We start from the raw sequence: 14807 nt of genomic DNA, 5'->3' as shown, positions 1-14807 counted from the left end.
ATATGTTTTTTTCATTTCAGGCTATAACGATATCTATCACGATATAAGCCAAATAACTATATTTGTAAGATTTAAATGTGCCGTTGCTCACAAGAAAAATGTGAAATAATCAGCAGCTTGTTTTTATTTAAATATTGGCACTTGTGCTGTACGTAACAAGTCACGTGACGTGACGCTGCGGCTGTGATTGGTTCGGCTCTGCGCTACTTAATTTGGATTGGCTGGGTTTATTTTGTTTTTTTTTTTGTTTTTTTTTTTAGAGGACAAGAGCAGCGAGGTCTATCGCGATAGTTTAATTTTTCTATCGAGAAAAAGTTATATCGCGATACATATCGTTATCGTTCTATCGCCCAGCTCTACCGTAGAGGTTTTCCCATTTTATTCAAACTTAATCTTGTATACTTTAGGATGAAATTCACCCCACATCCACAGTTTCCAGACTTCAGAAAGTGGTCAGAAAAGGTGCCCAAAGCAGCTGCACTTCCAAAAAAGAGCAGAGTACCAAAAAGGACATATTTGGGAATGCCTCATTTTCATGCTCATTCTTCAAAAAAATCCCAAAATCTGAAGCCTTCATTTCTTGTGCGGCACGTTTTTCCTTCAGTCCTTACATGATGAAATTAAAATTTGTGGCACATTGAAGCCAAATACAGAAACAACAAGGTCCGAGGAGTACACCAACGTACATCCCAGGTACAATTAAAAAAATAACTCTGATTTCACACAACTTTCATCTGTAATCACATCGCGCCATTTCACATCTCTCCTCGCAATCTTTTTTGAGATGCCAAGCAGAAGTACGCCATGTAGGTGTAGTAGATATCAACACTTTAGTTTCCACCACTCCGGGTGTACGTTAACACTTTCCTCACCCCTCCAGACGTCCCATAACTCCTCCCCCTTTAGTCCTTCCTTTGGATCCACCGACCAATCCCCTCACCCCTGCCAAATACTTCAGTCATTACATGATTAAACATTCAGTGGAGTCCGTGAGCTCGCCATCCTTTGAGTCCTTGTGTTGAAAACAAAATCCTGTATTTTAGCATCCATAAGCTCCTCCCCCCGAACCCTCCTCGAGGTCTGGCGTCAAAGGTCGGTGACCTTATTCTCTAGGGCGGCAGCGACCTGTTGAAGGCGAAGGGTGAGCTGTTTGTTCTGGGCTGCTGGGTCCTCGTCCAGCGACTGGATTATCTGAAAGAAAAAAAAATTAAAACTGAGGCATATTTACGTCAATATGTGTAAAAGGTTTTATAGTTAATACAAAAAAATCCTCTGAGTAACTATAACCAGACGGAAAATCTTTCTTGTGCCGCCATCTAGTGGCTGTTTTATCCCAGCATTAAAAAAAAAATGCAACGCTATATTAGAGGCAGATATATTAGATTTACTGGTTTACGCCTAAACTTAAAATTGAAAGCACTCTGTGGTACTCTCTTCGAACAGAAATCGAACAGAAAAAACAATATTTGGCAAATATGAGAGAAAAATCTGTTGCTTTTTAGGCTTATTAAACTTAATGCATCTTGATCACTCACTGAAGTTTTTACCAACACTGGAAAAGTTTGTTATGAAAATAGTCGATATCAGTCCAGTGAAATAATAATCTGGATTTCTGTACAACTTATTTTAAGCTTAAATAACAATGATAACAGCTCTCTTCCCCCTTGTAGCTCATGGATTCAGCACACACAACAGCACAAAGGTAGATAAATTGAAGACAGCAGCTCTCACCACATCGTAGTACTTGCTGGCAAACTGGTACAGTTGATTTAAGGCCACCTGGGTGTTCAGCTTGTCTGTGTGTTGCTACAAAGGAGAGAGTATGAGCACAGTTCAGACAGGTGCTGCATCTACTTTCAAGTCTTAAGAAACATTTTTGAAGCTTTGCACACTTTTGATACTCAGAGGTTAATTAAAATAAAAATAAATGGATCCAAGTCTTAACTGGATGGAGCTGCTCAGGATTCAACCAATGTTGAATGTGTAGTTTAGCAAATAGTTAAAATTGACTTGCTGCATTTTATATTCCATACTGATGCTCTACACCGAAAGCCACTTCATTAGGTACACCTGTTCAACTGCTCATTAAGGCAAGTCTCTAAATCAGCCAATCACATGGGAGTATCTCAGAGCCTGTAGGCATGTGGATGTGGTCAAGATGAACTGCTGAAGTTCAAGCTGATTATCAGAATGAGGAAGGTGATTGAAGTGACTTTGAACATAGCCAGAAGAGTCTGAATATTTCAGAAATTAATGATCTGATAGGACTTTGTCACACAATCATCTCTAGAGTTCACAGAAAAATAGTCAGAAAAAGAGAAAATGTCCAGGAAGCGGCAGTTCTCTGCCCGTTGAGGTCAGAGGAGAATCACCAGAAGCCTTCCAGCTGATAGGAAGACAACAGTGACTCAAACAACCACTCGTTACAACCACAGTGTGCAGAAAAGCATCTCTTAACATGTTAATCCTTAAAGCAGATGGGCTACAGCAGCAGAAGACTACACCGGGTGGTGCCGCTCCTCTTGGTAAAGAACAGGAAGCTGAAGCAGCCGACAAATCTGCAGCGGCTGTGCGATGCCATTGTGTCAATGTAGACGAGTATCTCTGAGGACAGTTTGCAGCACCTTGTCGAATCTGTGCCACAACGAATTAATGCAGATTGAAGGCAAATAGAAGATTCAACCCAGGACTGTCAAGGTATACTGTATAATCTTGTATAATCTTCACCTGTTAGTTACTATAAGTAGTAACTACTTGCACATGCACTGCAGAGGGATGAAACATGCAACAAAGCACAAACAGAGGTGGGTTCATACCCTGGACACCTCAGCGAGGTGCGTGTTCATGTCCTGGTCACTGACTGGAACCATCTGCCTGATGCCCCTGTAGTAACTGTGGAAAGAGAAACAGTCAAAACAAACTATCAGGTGGTTTCTGTGAGTTCAATCACGCAGTGGATCATCAGACGGCTGTCCTGATTAACCACTGAGGGTAATTGAACCCCGTAAAACATCACCTTCAGGATGTTTTACGGGGTTTTTCAAACAGCCTCCAAGCTCAGCAGCCGTGATTTCACCAAATATTAGAAAATCCAAAAGGACTGAAGCAAACATCTGTCAAACCACACCGACAAGAGCCATCAGTACAAAAGAAATGGTTAGTGATGCATGAAAAGACATTTGAGAGCTCACATTTTTACATTCAAACACACTGCCATTTTTTTAAATTTCACTCTGCTGTTCAGCCAAAACACCATTTCATATACACACACGTTTCCTCTCTGAGGATATTTAGAAGTTTAAACTCACTCGTCGACCATCTTCTTGTACGTGGAAATCTCTTTTGCATAGAGTAGCTTGTTGCTGGGAGACTCCTGCAGCCAGAGAGAGAAAATAGATGAGCATGTTTGTATGAACACGACAAAAAAAAAAAAAAAAGGTGGTAAATCTGCCTCCTCGTCATCAAAAAGTGTGAAAATGTAGCTTTCAGTTCAAGAAAAACACTCAAATAACAGGAGATTTCCCTCTACCTCTCAAAACGTTCCTGTCACAATGTCAGTGTGCACAGAAAGCAGGTTTTTGTAAATACCAACCAAAAACTACACTGCACTTAAAATGCCACCTCTGGCTGTAAACACAGAAGTCCCGCCCACCCGCAGTTCAAATCTTATGTTAACGAGGGGCAGCCAATCAGAAGAAAGCTAGTTAAAAAGGAAAGTGGCTTTAAAAGTCTAAACAGTCTTTACTGCGATTACAAGACAGAGAGCTGACTTTCACTTCAGCGTCCTCTCTGTTGTTGATTTGACAACCATAAATTGCCTGAAAGAATCTCTGGTTGCTTCAGCAATCACAGAAATCCACCGAGCATAACCAAATATCTACTTTAATACATTTTAAATGACGGCAAAAAGTGGACATCATCTGACTCTCTGGGGCTCTGAGGTTCTTCTCTTGTGTCCAAAACAGAAATTTACTGAGCTGATAAATAAATGGATCGCATATTTGGTTTAAAATAGCAGGAAATTGCTGAAATCAGAGAAATTGCAGCGGGTAGTTGTGGTTGTAATTGAAAAATGGCCCAGATCGCTTCTCTCTCAGAGACATTCACAGGGTTACAAACATGGCGCTCTTTGAACGGACTGATTCTCACTCTGCTCAGCTTGTGCTCCGTCTTGGTGCAGGCGTCCATGAAGGTCTGTGCGATGACGTGCAGCGAAGCATCCACCACCTCCGTCACGTGGACGTCGAAGATGAAGTGAGGGTTCCTCAGGATGTTCACCCAGAACCGCATAGGCAGGCTGAGGACACACAAAGACATCTGCTGCTTAAAGTCACGACTCTGGAATATTTTTCTTATTTGTTGTTGACCTGTTCGTGGCAATCATATTTCATTTCGGTTGTTTTGGATGTCAGTACTGTAATTTTGTTCGTCTTTAGTTTTGGATGTCTATTGCCATTTTGTGTCTCTTTTTAAGAATTTTGTGGTCAGTTTATTTGTCTTTAAGTTGGTTTTGACCTGTTCGTAGATGATACAAGTCTTATTTGGGTATTTTTGTGTCTCTTTGTGGTCCTTTGGTCCTCTGTTTTCTTGAGTCCTTCTGGATGTGTTTGTGGTTAGTATGTGTTTTACTTTGGTTATTTTGGATTTCATGAAGGTAATTTTACTTTACATTGTTTTGGATCTCTGGAACCAATTCATGTTTCATTTAATACGTTAGTTTCTCTCTGTGTTTATCTTCAAACTTTTGTGTTTAATTTTAGTCATTTTGCATCTTTTTGTGGCCGTTCTTTATCTTTAAAGTGAGCATTTGGTTCCATTTTTGTGGTTTTTGCCACATTAGTATTTTTCTTCTTTTCGAGACCAACTTGCATCTCATTTTTGTTGGGTCATGGTTCTTTGCAGCTCTTTCCGGATCACTTTGTAAGTCCATTCAGCAATAGTTGGCCAAAAAACAAGAATTCTGTTTTTGTGATAAACCAAAAAATAAAATTTGCCAGAGTACGAGCTGAAAATGTGAAGCGATGGATCCGAAAGCTCGGCAGGTGGAGCAATGCTTACTAGGGATGGGTATCGTTTAGGTTTTATCTGATACCAGTACCAAACCGGTACTTTTGAAATGGTGCCGGTGCTTAAACGGTGCTCGAACCGGTGCTCGAACCAGTGCTTAAAGAATGGAGAACACACACTTTGTCCAAAAACTTCTCATGTTTAGCTGTTTTCCACTTTTTCTTTGGTCATTTCAGCCTTTTTGGCCAGGGTGAAGGGAGTATCTGCCATCAAACAAGAAGACAGCCGCATGTAGCTATGATGATGTTTGCTAGTTCACCTTACATGCATTAATGTAATAACGTGGTCAGCTTACTCAATGTAAACTACACATGAACAGCAATAAGCTACTCACGCAGAGAAGAACGGCTGCTGCTGCCATCATCATCTGTCATCATTTCTGCTACACTGGCAGGGCTAGGGGCCAAGACTGTACTCTTTGGGTTCTTGGGGGATGTTGCTAACTCCGGGTCCGATAACAGGCACCACACCCGCAGTAGATGTGCACGGTGTGAGGTCTCGCAGCAAGCTATCAAATACGGCGCATTTCTCGGCTTTTAAAAAAATGCTATGCGTCGCCAGGTGTTGCACAGTATCAGCTTAAAGCACTTGTTGCAGGCTGCTGAGTTTGCATCTTTTGCTGTGAAGTACAGCCAGACTTTGACTTCACTTTGGGAAATTTTAATCTGTAGCTCTGCTCTAAAAGAACGTACGTGCCTGGGCCCGCCTTGCAAAGGTAAAATGATTGGCTAGAATTCAAAGTGTATGACATCTCAGGGGGAAAAAAAGCACCGAAATGTGCGCTGCTTTTCGGTCTGGTTACTACAGTTTATGTCAGAACCGGTGCCATTACCGGTACCCATCCCTAATGCTTACTGTAGTAGATGCTCAGTTTCAGACTTCAGGATGTAGCCGACGCTCCATTTCCCTTTACTCCTCCTTCTCTCCTTTCATCCCCCCACCCTCACTGCCTCCCCAGACCATAACCCCCATCAATAATTCACCAGAACTGATAAATATTTCATTTACCAACTTGTTCAGATGTGTGTGTATGTGTGCCTCTGATGATTGACAGGCTTAGCTCAAGGCCAGTTTGAAAACAGAGAAGTTTGGACTTAAAAAAAAAGAGGAAGGGAAAAAAAAAAAAAAGCAATCTCCCCATCTCTCTCAGTTTCTCTATCCTTCTCCGTTGTCTCTGCTCCGTCATCGTTTATCTGCCCTGATAACAGCCTGTCAATTAAATCAGGCTTTTATGTGGTCCACGGCCCGGTTCAGAAGTGACGAGGACATAATTACTCCCTCCTTTGGCTGATGAAGTATCTCACACACAGACACACACAGAGCAGTGAAGCAACATAATTATTTCTCTTAGCTGGTTTTCTTTGCAGGTTGTATCTCACGCCGGGATTCTCAGCAGCTTTGAAGATGAGCTGAATCAGCTCATCTTCTGAGGCCTTTACTGACAGCATGATCCACATGAAGCCGTTAGAACAGTTTCAGGCCCACAGATCACTCATTCAGACGTTTCTTGTCGCCAGCATTTAAATCTCACAGTACACGATATCATCCTAGACCCAAAACAGCGGTGTCAGACTCAAAATCTGATCAAGTGGGCCAAGTTGACAAACAAACAAACACCTCTCTAAATGTTAACCTTTCTTATGTTACCGTCAAATGAGGGAAAACAGAGGTCGGAGACTGCAGCAAGACCTAATGATGGTCCCTCTGTGCATTGAAGTCGGGAACCAGGTCTGCGAACCTCTAAGTTATCGTCTTCAAAGCATCAAAATGGCAATAAACGCAAATACCGATGCAATAACACTGCTCGGCAACCTTATATAGGAATAACACCAGAATACAATCAGCTGGCAACCAGTTGAGTCGAGTTCCCTTTTGCACAGAGCTGTTTCACAGATGAATTTTAGGTTACCTGGATAGCATACTTGGTGTTTTTGGTGAGTCTTTGTACCTGTTGGTCTTCCAGATGTGCAGCGTCTCCTCGTCTACATTGTCGTGTCTCTGCGCCTGCTCGTCCAAGAAATCGAAGAAGTATTTGACGGCCGGAGGGACGACGGAACTCGAGCACAGCACGCTGCGGAAGAAATTATCCACAAACTGCTGCAAAGTGCCCTGTAACACAAAGACACACAGTGTTTTAAATGTATCTATTTAATATAGAAAAAAGGACCCTTCAGATTAAAAACATCTAAAAATTTAAATAAGAGTGTCCTGACAGTGCAATCAACAGAATTGCATCTGCTAATAACAAATACAAGCAGAAAAAACCCACAAATTAAGAAATATGAGAACTTCGTCATGTCTGCGAGTTTCAGCAGCAGAAACTCGCAGACATGACGGAAACATCTGCAGTGAAACTGCACAGCTGTACCTTAACAGACAGAAGCCTCGTCAGGTAGATCTCTGTGATTGCTTTGGTCATCGCTTTGTCCTTCATGCTGCCTCGCTTCGACTTCACCTCGTCAATTTCATCTGGCTGTCTCACCAGGTGGAAAGTGTTATCGTCCTCCAGCAGGGCATTTTCTGCAGGTGAGACAGGACTGCATGAAGTTGATGTGTTTTTTTCACTCATGTGCATTTAAAAGTTGCAGAAAAAGTGTGTGTGTGTGTGTGTGTGTGTGTGTGTGTGTGTGTGTGTGTGTGTGCGTGTGGACGTACTCTCTTCATGGCTGTCTTGGTGCTGGTGGAAAGACTGTGTGTGCAAAACTCTGGACAGCACCAACGTGGCGTTGTCTCGAACCTGTAAGACAGGAAATCGGTTAGAAATTGAGGGAAGTGATGATTTTCTGTCTCACTGCAGCGTTCTCAATAAACAAATTTTCCTTAAATGTCAGAAGGGAGAGTGGACTGGACTGGCGTTTTAATTCCTGCTGGTCTTCGCCATTTCTCTACGCTTCCACTTGTTGGTGATTTTGGTGCAGAAGTAAAGAGCTCAGCTCAACACAGAGAAACAGACATGATTAAAAACACCCAGAGAGCGCAGAGGGAACACCGACTTGCTCAGGACCCCAACATTCCTATGGAAGAGGTGAGGGTGTACTTAGTTTTTCACATGACTTTAGTTTACATGTGAAAAAGAAAATCAATAACTGCACTGGTGCTGAACGGCACTAATCTACATTAAAATTGCTGTGCAAAAACATTTTGACCAAAATAAAAACAGACAAGTCCAAGAAGGAAACAACAAAATAGATACATTTAGGATAGATGAGGAAAAGTTAATTGATTGCATGTTCTCTCCTTCCACAGTCCACATGTGCATTAAAGTAACTGGTGATTCTACACTGTGCTGAACGTGAGTGTGAATGGTTGTGTTTCTCTGAGTTAGCCCTGGCGACCTATCCACGATGTAACCTGACTCTCACCCAGTGAAAGCTGAGTTGGGCTCCAGCCCCACCGGATAAGCGCTTAAGAAACAGATGGATAAAACACGATAAAAGGTTAACGTCTGAACTGATTTAGGAGAAGATCCTTTTTCTGTGAGTCTCGTCTGCAGGCGTCCTGCATTGGATGGGCAGTAACACACTAATAATATTATTCATCTAATAATATAAAAAAATGTTTTTTAAATGATGCCACATTAACACTTTTACCCAGGATTACCAAAGCATTCATGACCTCTGAGGAATGTTAATTGATTGGCTGAGGATCTAAATCTCTTTTATGCCCGTTTTGATAGGGAGAACACCGACCCTGTCCTGTCCCCTCTCCCCTCAACCGATCCTGCTCCAGTCCTGAGCACTCATGAGCTGAGGCGTGTGTTCCGGAGCATTAACACCAGGAAAGCGGCCGGGCCAGATGGAGTGCTGGGCCGGGTGCTAAAAGACTGTGCTGCGGACCTGGCGGACGTCTTCACCTCTATATATAACACCTCGTTGTCCTGTTCACTGGTACCATCCTGTTTCAAAGCAGCAACCATCGTTCCCATCCCAAAACAGTCAAATGTCACATGTCTGAACGATTTCAGACCTGTGGCACTCACCCCCATTCCCGCCAAATGCCTGGAGAGACTGGTCATTAAACACATCAGAGCTGCTTTTCCACCATCCCTGGACTCGCACCAGTTTGCATACAGGGAGAACCGGTCAACCGAGGATGCGATCGCCACAGTGCTGCACACATTACTGAAGCACTTGGAACACAGGAACACCTATGCACGGCTCCTCTTTGTAGACTACAGCTCGGCTTTTAATACCATCCGGCCATACAAACTCCGTCCCAAACTCCACCAACTGGGACTTAACTCCTCTCTGTGCAACTGGATTGTGGACTTCCTCACTAACCGTAGACAGAGTGTCAGAGTGGGTAAGAACACCTCTTCCACCCTTGTGGTCAACACCGGTGCCCCTCAGGGGTGTGTTCTGAGCCCTCTGCTATACACTCTCTTCACCCATGACTGTATTTCCTCCTGCGCGTCCAATCTCATTGTTAAGTTTGCAGATGACACTACAGTGCTCGGACTTATATCCAACAATGATGAGACAAACTATAGGACAGAGGTGCAACAACTAGAGTCATGGTGCCACGACAATAACTTGGTCTTAAACACCAAAAAGACCAAGGAGATCATTGTAGATTTCCGGAAGAGGGGCCATAACAACCATCTGCCTCTCTTCATTGGCAGTGAGGCGGTGGAGAGGGTGAGTAGTTTTAAATTCTTGGGGGTAACTGTGACCGAGGACCTGTCCTGGGGCAACCATATCACCTCAGTTGCACGGAAGGCCCAACAGCGCCTCTACTACCTGAGGCGACTGCGGAGCGCACACATTCCCAGATCTCTGATGTTGAACTTCTACAACTGTGCCATCAGCAGCGTTCTGACGTATGGATTTCTAGTGTGGTTCCCCAGCTGCACCAAGGCCGATCAGCAAGCACTCCAGCGGGTGGTGAAAGAAGCTGGCAGAATTATTGGAACAAGTCTGCCAGAGATCAGTAATATCTTCCCCACTCGCTGTCTGAGGAGGGTGCACAGTATCCTGCGGGACCAACATCACCCTGCGCGCCACCTTTTCCATCTGCTGCCCTCAGGGAGAAGGTACAGGTCTATACAGGCCAGAACATCCAGACTGGCCAACAGCCTGTATCCACAGGCTGTGAGGCTCCTGAACTCTCTGCCCCCCTCTCACGGACAATAACCATATCCAACTTCTTAATAGCAATGAACTGGTCTGCATTGGTGCATCATATCTTTATTCTCTTCCCCCTCCTGCCCCCCCCCCTCTTTCTTAAATAGATAACTATCATATCTGATATCATATCTCACAGTACAATAATATTGAATGGGTTGCATTGTTGTATTTTGTCATGTTTCTCAGGTCTTTGTCTGAATTTCTACGAACATTATTGCTAAGGATTGTCTTATTGCATTGGAGTCACACTGGGTTAAATATGTACACTTGGGTTTTAAGGGGTATTTATTATTTTCTTCTTTTTTTGGGTTGTATGGAAGCCCCAAACGCAATTTCATTGTTCTTGACAATGACATTAAATAAATACTATACTATACTATACTCAGTGCATGTGATGAGTGTAAATCTTCATCTTGATGAGTAAAGACTTCAGTTCAGGGATTTCTGGGACAGTTTTCTCTTATTTGACGGCCTCATGAGACAAACAGGTAATTCTTGAGTGATGTTGGACTTTTTAAACCGCTCCACTGCATGTAGGACAGTTTCAGTCCACGGAGATGCATTTAACCTTGTTTGTACAGGATCACAGCAGCAGCGGTGGGAGGTGTGGCATCGCTGTGCTTGCTTGCAATTGACCTCATCTTTAACAAACAGCAGTTTAACCATCAGGAAATGACAGGAAGTGTTTGGTAATAAGACACTCAGCAGGATGAAGGAAAAGGGGAAACGACACAGGGCAGAAATAGGCATGTGCAGCAGGTGGAACTCACGTTGTAATGAGCCAGTGTGTTGAGTCTCTTCCAGCGTCCTTCCTTCTGGGATGTGAGGTCGAGGTCAGAAAGGATCTGACCCGTGGAGCCGGGACGCCACTCTGCAGGGACAAGCAGAAGGAAATTAACATGTAATTTAGCACAAAAGTGATGGTGTGCCAACCTGATCCATGTGTGTGAATCATTGTAGGTACAGTGGGATATGCTCCTACCATCACTCCTCTCAACACTTATTGTGTTCAATAGGTTGCCCAGTATTGGATATTTCTGATACGGGATGGGATAGGTCCAAAGTACCTGGGCTTAAATCTACACCTTGCGGATGATTCAGATGGTTTCTTACACACAGCTAAGAAAAAGGAAGTTATGCCCATAAAAATCTTGATTGGATGATCCATCAGTCAGACTGATCGACAAACCAAAGTGACCACAGGGCAGCCTGGCCGTGATAGATTCCCATGTTAGCAACATAAGACTAAATACTCCACAGAGAAAGAGGCAGACTGATGCCAGTTTATCTTGTTACCTTGGAAATGGTCACTTTGAAAATGGCTTTGGTCTCACAATCAGTTGTCGTCTTCAAAGCAACGTTGGCGCACCAAGATGGCGATAAAGTGGTATCAAGACTGAGGCAGCCTGCTAACAGTCTGCTATGGGTTTGTGAATGAATGCACTCAAATCGGCAATTACATGCAGTTCATTTGTGATAATAGAGTTATTTATTGTGATAAACAATCGTGGCTCAAGAGTTGGGAGTTCGCCTTGTAATCGGAAGGTTGCCGGTTCGAGCCCCGGCTTGGACAGTCTCGGTCGTTGTGTCCTTGGGCAAGACACTTCACCCGTTGCCTACTGGTGGTGGTCAGAGGGCCCGGTGGCGCCAGTGTCCGGCAGCCTCGCCTCTGTCAGTGCGCCCCAGGGTGGCTGTGGCTACAATGTAGCTGCCATCACCAGTGTGTGAATGTGTGCGTGAATGGGTGGATGACTGGATATGTAAAGCGCTTTGGGGTCCTTAAGGACTAGTAAAGCGCTATACAAATACAGGCCATTTATTTTTACCATAAACTGGCACTTTTAACTAAAACGTTCAGAGTCAAATTATTCTACAAATAGTCACGGTGACGAAGAATGGCCATCCAACTACAAAATGACACAGGCAACCAGTCCAGTTCCCTTTTGCAAAGAGACATGTCCCAGACGAGTTGTGCTCATAGACCGATTCAGATAGTTTGCAACATGTCGGCAACCTGGATGGGTGAGGGTGAGGCACACTTAACTGCCAATCACCAGAATTACTTGTAATCGCTCGCTAACAGCAAAAAATTAAAAAAACAGCAACAAAAACACCCAAAACTTTAATCAACAGAAAGTAGAAGGCCCAAACACTAATGTACTAAGAACTAATGAAATCAAAGACCCGCTGAGTCGGTACAATCTTAATTCAGACATTTTTGTAAACATATTCAGGTTGCCTGTCAGCAGCAAACAAGCAATAAACAACAGAGTCCACAACCGACCCATTTGGCTCCCAAATGACCTTTTGAAAAGCCCACAGCGTCATCAATTACCTGACAGCAAAACAATCAATAAAAGCAGAATGCAGCGCCCATCAGGCCGACCCAATCTAGCACCAGCTTAGGAACAAGTCAGCGATAGTTAACATGTGGTTAGGCGACTTTTGCCATCTTTGAAAAGTTTGTGGATGAAAAACTCTGGCAGGTACTCACATTCAAAAAAGCACTTAGCAGGAGATCAAATGATTATCATCAGTCTGTCATCACACCTCTATAGCAGCAGCATTACAACCTACTAAAGTCCGGGGAGAAGAAAATGGATTCTGTTTTGAATCTTGTGAGATTCCAGCTGTTTGCCGGATAAAAACTCTGCTGCAGTGGATGGAAATGCAGCCGTAGAAAGGACACATGCTGCTGAATATTACATCTTAAAACTTCCTGTTTGAAGTGGTGAATTATTCCTGTACTTTCATACCCAGCAATAACTGTTTGAAAGTTTACACGGCGGCACACACTAGAATGGCTGTTATATGTGATTCAGCTGCAGTGGGAATTCTCTGTGGGATTAATGAAATTCTCTGTCTCAGGATGCTACGGGGTATTTAAGGTCAACCCTGAAATCCAGCTAATCCTTATTCACAGCACGTCTCACTTCCCTTATAGAAGCCTTGTAGTCTTTTAGTGGCCTGACAGACCTGTTTAAACATCACTGCAGCTTCATGCTTAATCTTTACAATCAAGTTAAAACATCTGGGTGTGTGGTATCTGGAGGGAGGGACTATTAAAGGGAAAGAAACACTTTTTTCCAAAACCTACATCTGTGTGAGGCTAATCTGATGTAGAGGATGACCTGTTTTCTCCTTGCAGTACTTAAACTGTCAGTGAAATGCAAACGTGAATCATTAACTGGCGATGAGTCGTTCACATTCTTTACAGAATTCTTTTATTTCTGCCACATTAGAGGGTTTTCCAGCATGAACGGCCTGCTGGACTAACATAGATTAGACCCTTTAAATTTTATTTATTTTTTAACCATTCAGAGATGCTCTTGCTGGTATGTTTCAGATCATAGCTCAGCAGGCCACAAACTGATGGCCAGAGATTCTCCTTCAGGATTTTCTGGTAGAGAGCAGGATTCATGTTTCCATCAACTACGGCAAGTCGTCCTGAAGCAGTGAAGAAGCCCCAGACCATCACACTACCACCACCATGTTTAGCTGCTGCTATGATGTTCTTTTTATGAAATGCTGTATTAGGTTTAATCCAACTCAAATTTCATAAAGAAAGTTCAGCTTTTGTCTCGCCAATCCACAAAGTTTTTCCCCCCAAACTTTTGGGGATCATCCAGATGTTTTTTGGTAAATATGAGACGAGCCTTTCTGTTCTTTTTGGTCAGCAGTGCTTTTCTCCTTGAACTCTCCCATTGTTGCCATTTTGCACAGTTTCTTTCTTATTGTTGAATCCTGAACTCTGACCTTAACTGAGAGGCCTGCAGTTCTTTAGATGTTGTTCTGGGTTCATTTGTGACTTCTTGGATGAGTCATGGATGAGCTCTTGGAGTAATTTTGGTCGGCCAGTCACTCCCGGGACTTTTCTTCATTTGTGGATAATGGTGCCGTGGATAGACTTTCCCATCAGTTTCTTAACATTGTGGCATGATCATGTCACTTTTTGTTATGTTTTAGTCTACTTCACCTTGTAAAACAGGTTCTAGTTTAGTGATTACTGGATTCACTCATAGTAATCTGATCTGTAGACTGACAGCTGTTCGAGGTGTGCAGCTCAGGAAAGGACACACGTGAGGAAAACAGGACTTATTTAGGTGACATTATAGTTTTAAGGTCTATCTAAAGGTCAAAAAAGCTAAATATTCTTTATATACTCCACCCCCACCACCACAAATATTGTTGTAACCCGGGAGTTTAAGATGCTGAACGCTGGGTGTAATAATCAATAATTTGTATTTTTCCTAGCTGCTTAATGATTGTTTTTGTTTCTTACCCAGTGCAACGCTCTCCACCTTTGGTCTCTGAGAATACGGCAGATTTCTGTACACCTGATCGATGATCTTCTCTTTCACCTGCAGAGCACAAAATTACAAATTCACCTGCCATAATGTCAACTCAAAAGACAGACAATGATATCTCATTCACATTTATTAGCTGCAGAATATCGACAGACAGAAGTTTTGCAACTACCTCAAACTATTCTAGACATTCGATCAGTTTTAAGGACAAAGTGCAGGGTGGCAGGGAAAGATACGGCAAAGCTTCTCTTCGTTTTTAAACTCAGCCAGAGATCAAACAGTCCTGACGACAACGACCAAAAAAAAA

At 43.1% G+C, this 14807-nt stretch overlaps 1 protein-coding gene across 3 annotated transcripts in view; it reads right to left on the bottom strand.

Moving 5' to 3' along the window:
• Positions 1–226: 226 nt before the first annotated feature.
• plxnb2a.1 (plexin b2a, tandem duplicate 1) overlaps positions 227–14807 on the bottom strand; it is a 242202-nt gene continuing 227621 nt past the window's right edge. For all 3 annotated transcript variants that reach the window (XM_085386326.1, XM_085386328.1, XM_085386327.1), the window contains 10 exons: positions 14476–14554; positions 10964–11064; positions 7723–7804; positions 7436–7587; positions 7016–7176; positions 4150–4297; positions 3309–3373; positions 2817–2892; positions 1732–1806; positions 227–1191 (listed from right to left, as the gene is read on the bottom strand). In XM_085386326.1, coding sequence (XP_085242452.1) covers positions 1087–1191; positions 1732–1806; positions 2817–2892; positions 3309–3373; positions 4150–4297; positions 7016–7176; positions 7436–7587; positions 7723–7804; positions 10964–11064; positions 14476–14554 — 1044 coding nt within the window. In that variant the 3' untranslated portion in view covers positions 227–1086. The remainder of the gene's footprint in view (positions 1192–1731; positions 1807–2816; positions 2893–3308; positions 3374–4149; positions 4298–7015; positions 7177–7435; positions 7588–7722; positions 7805–10963; positions 11065–14475; positions 14555–14807) is intronic.

This window comes from Rhamphochromis longiceps, linkage group LG17 (genome assembly GCF_057381845.1).
Source record: "Rhamphochromis longiceps isolate RC_006_pf linkage group LG17, R_longiceps_female_GT1.1, whole genome shotgun sequence".
Lineage (NCBI taxonomy): Eukaryota > Metazoa > Chordata > Actinopteri > Cichliformes > Cichlidae > Rhamphochromis > Rhamphochromis longiceps.
This window is presented reverse-complemented; position numbering and strand designations above follow the sequence as displayed.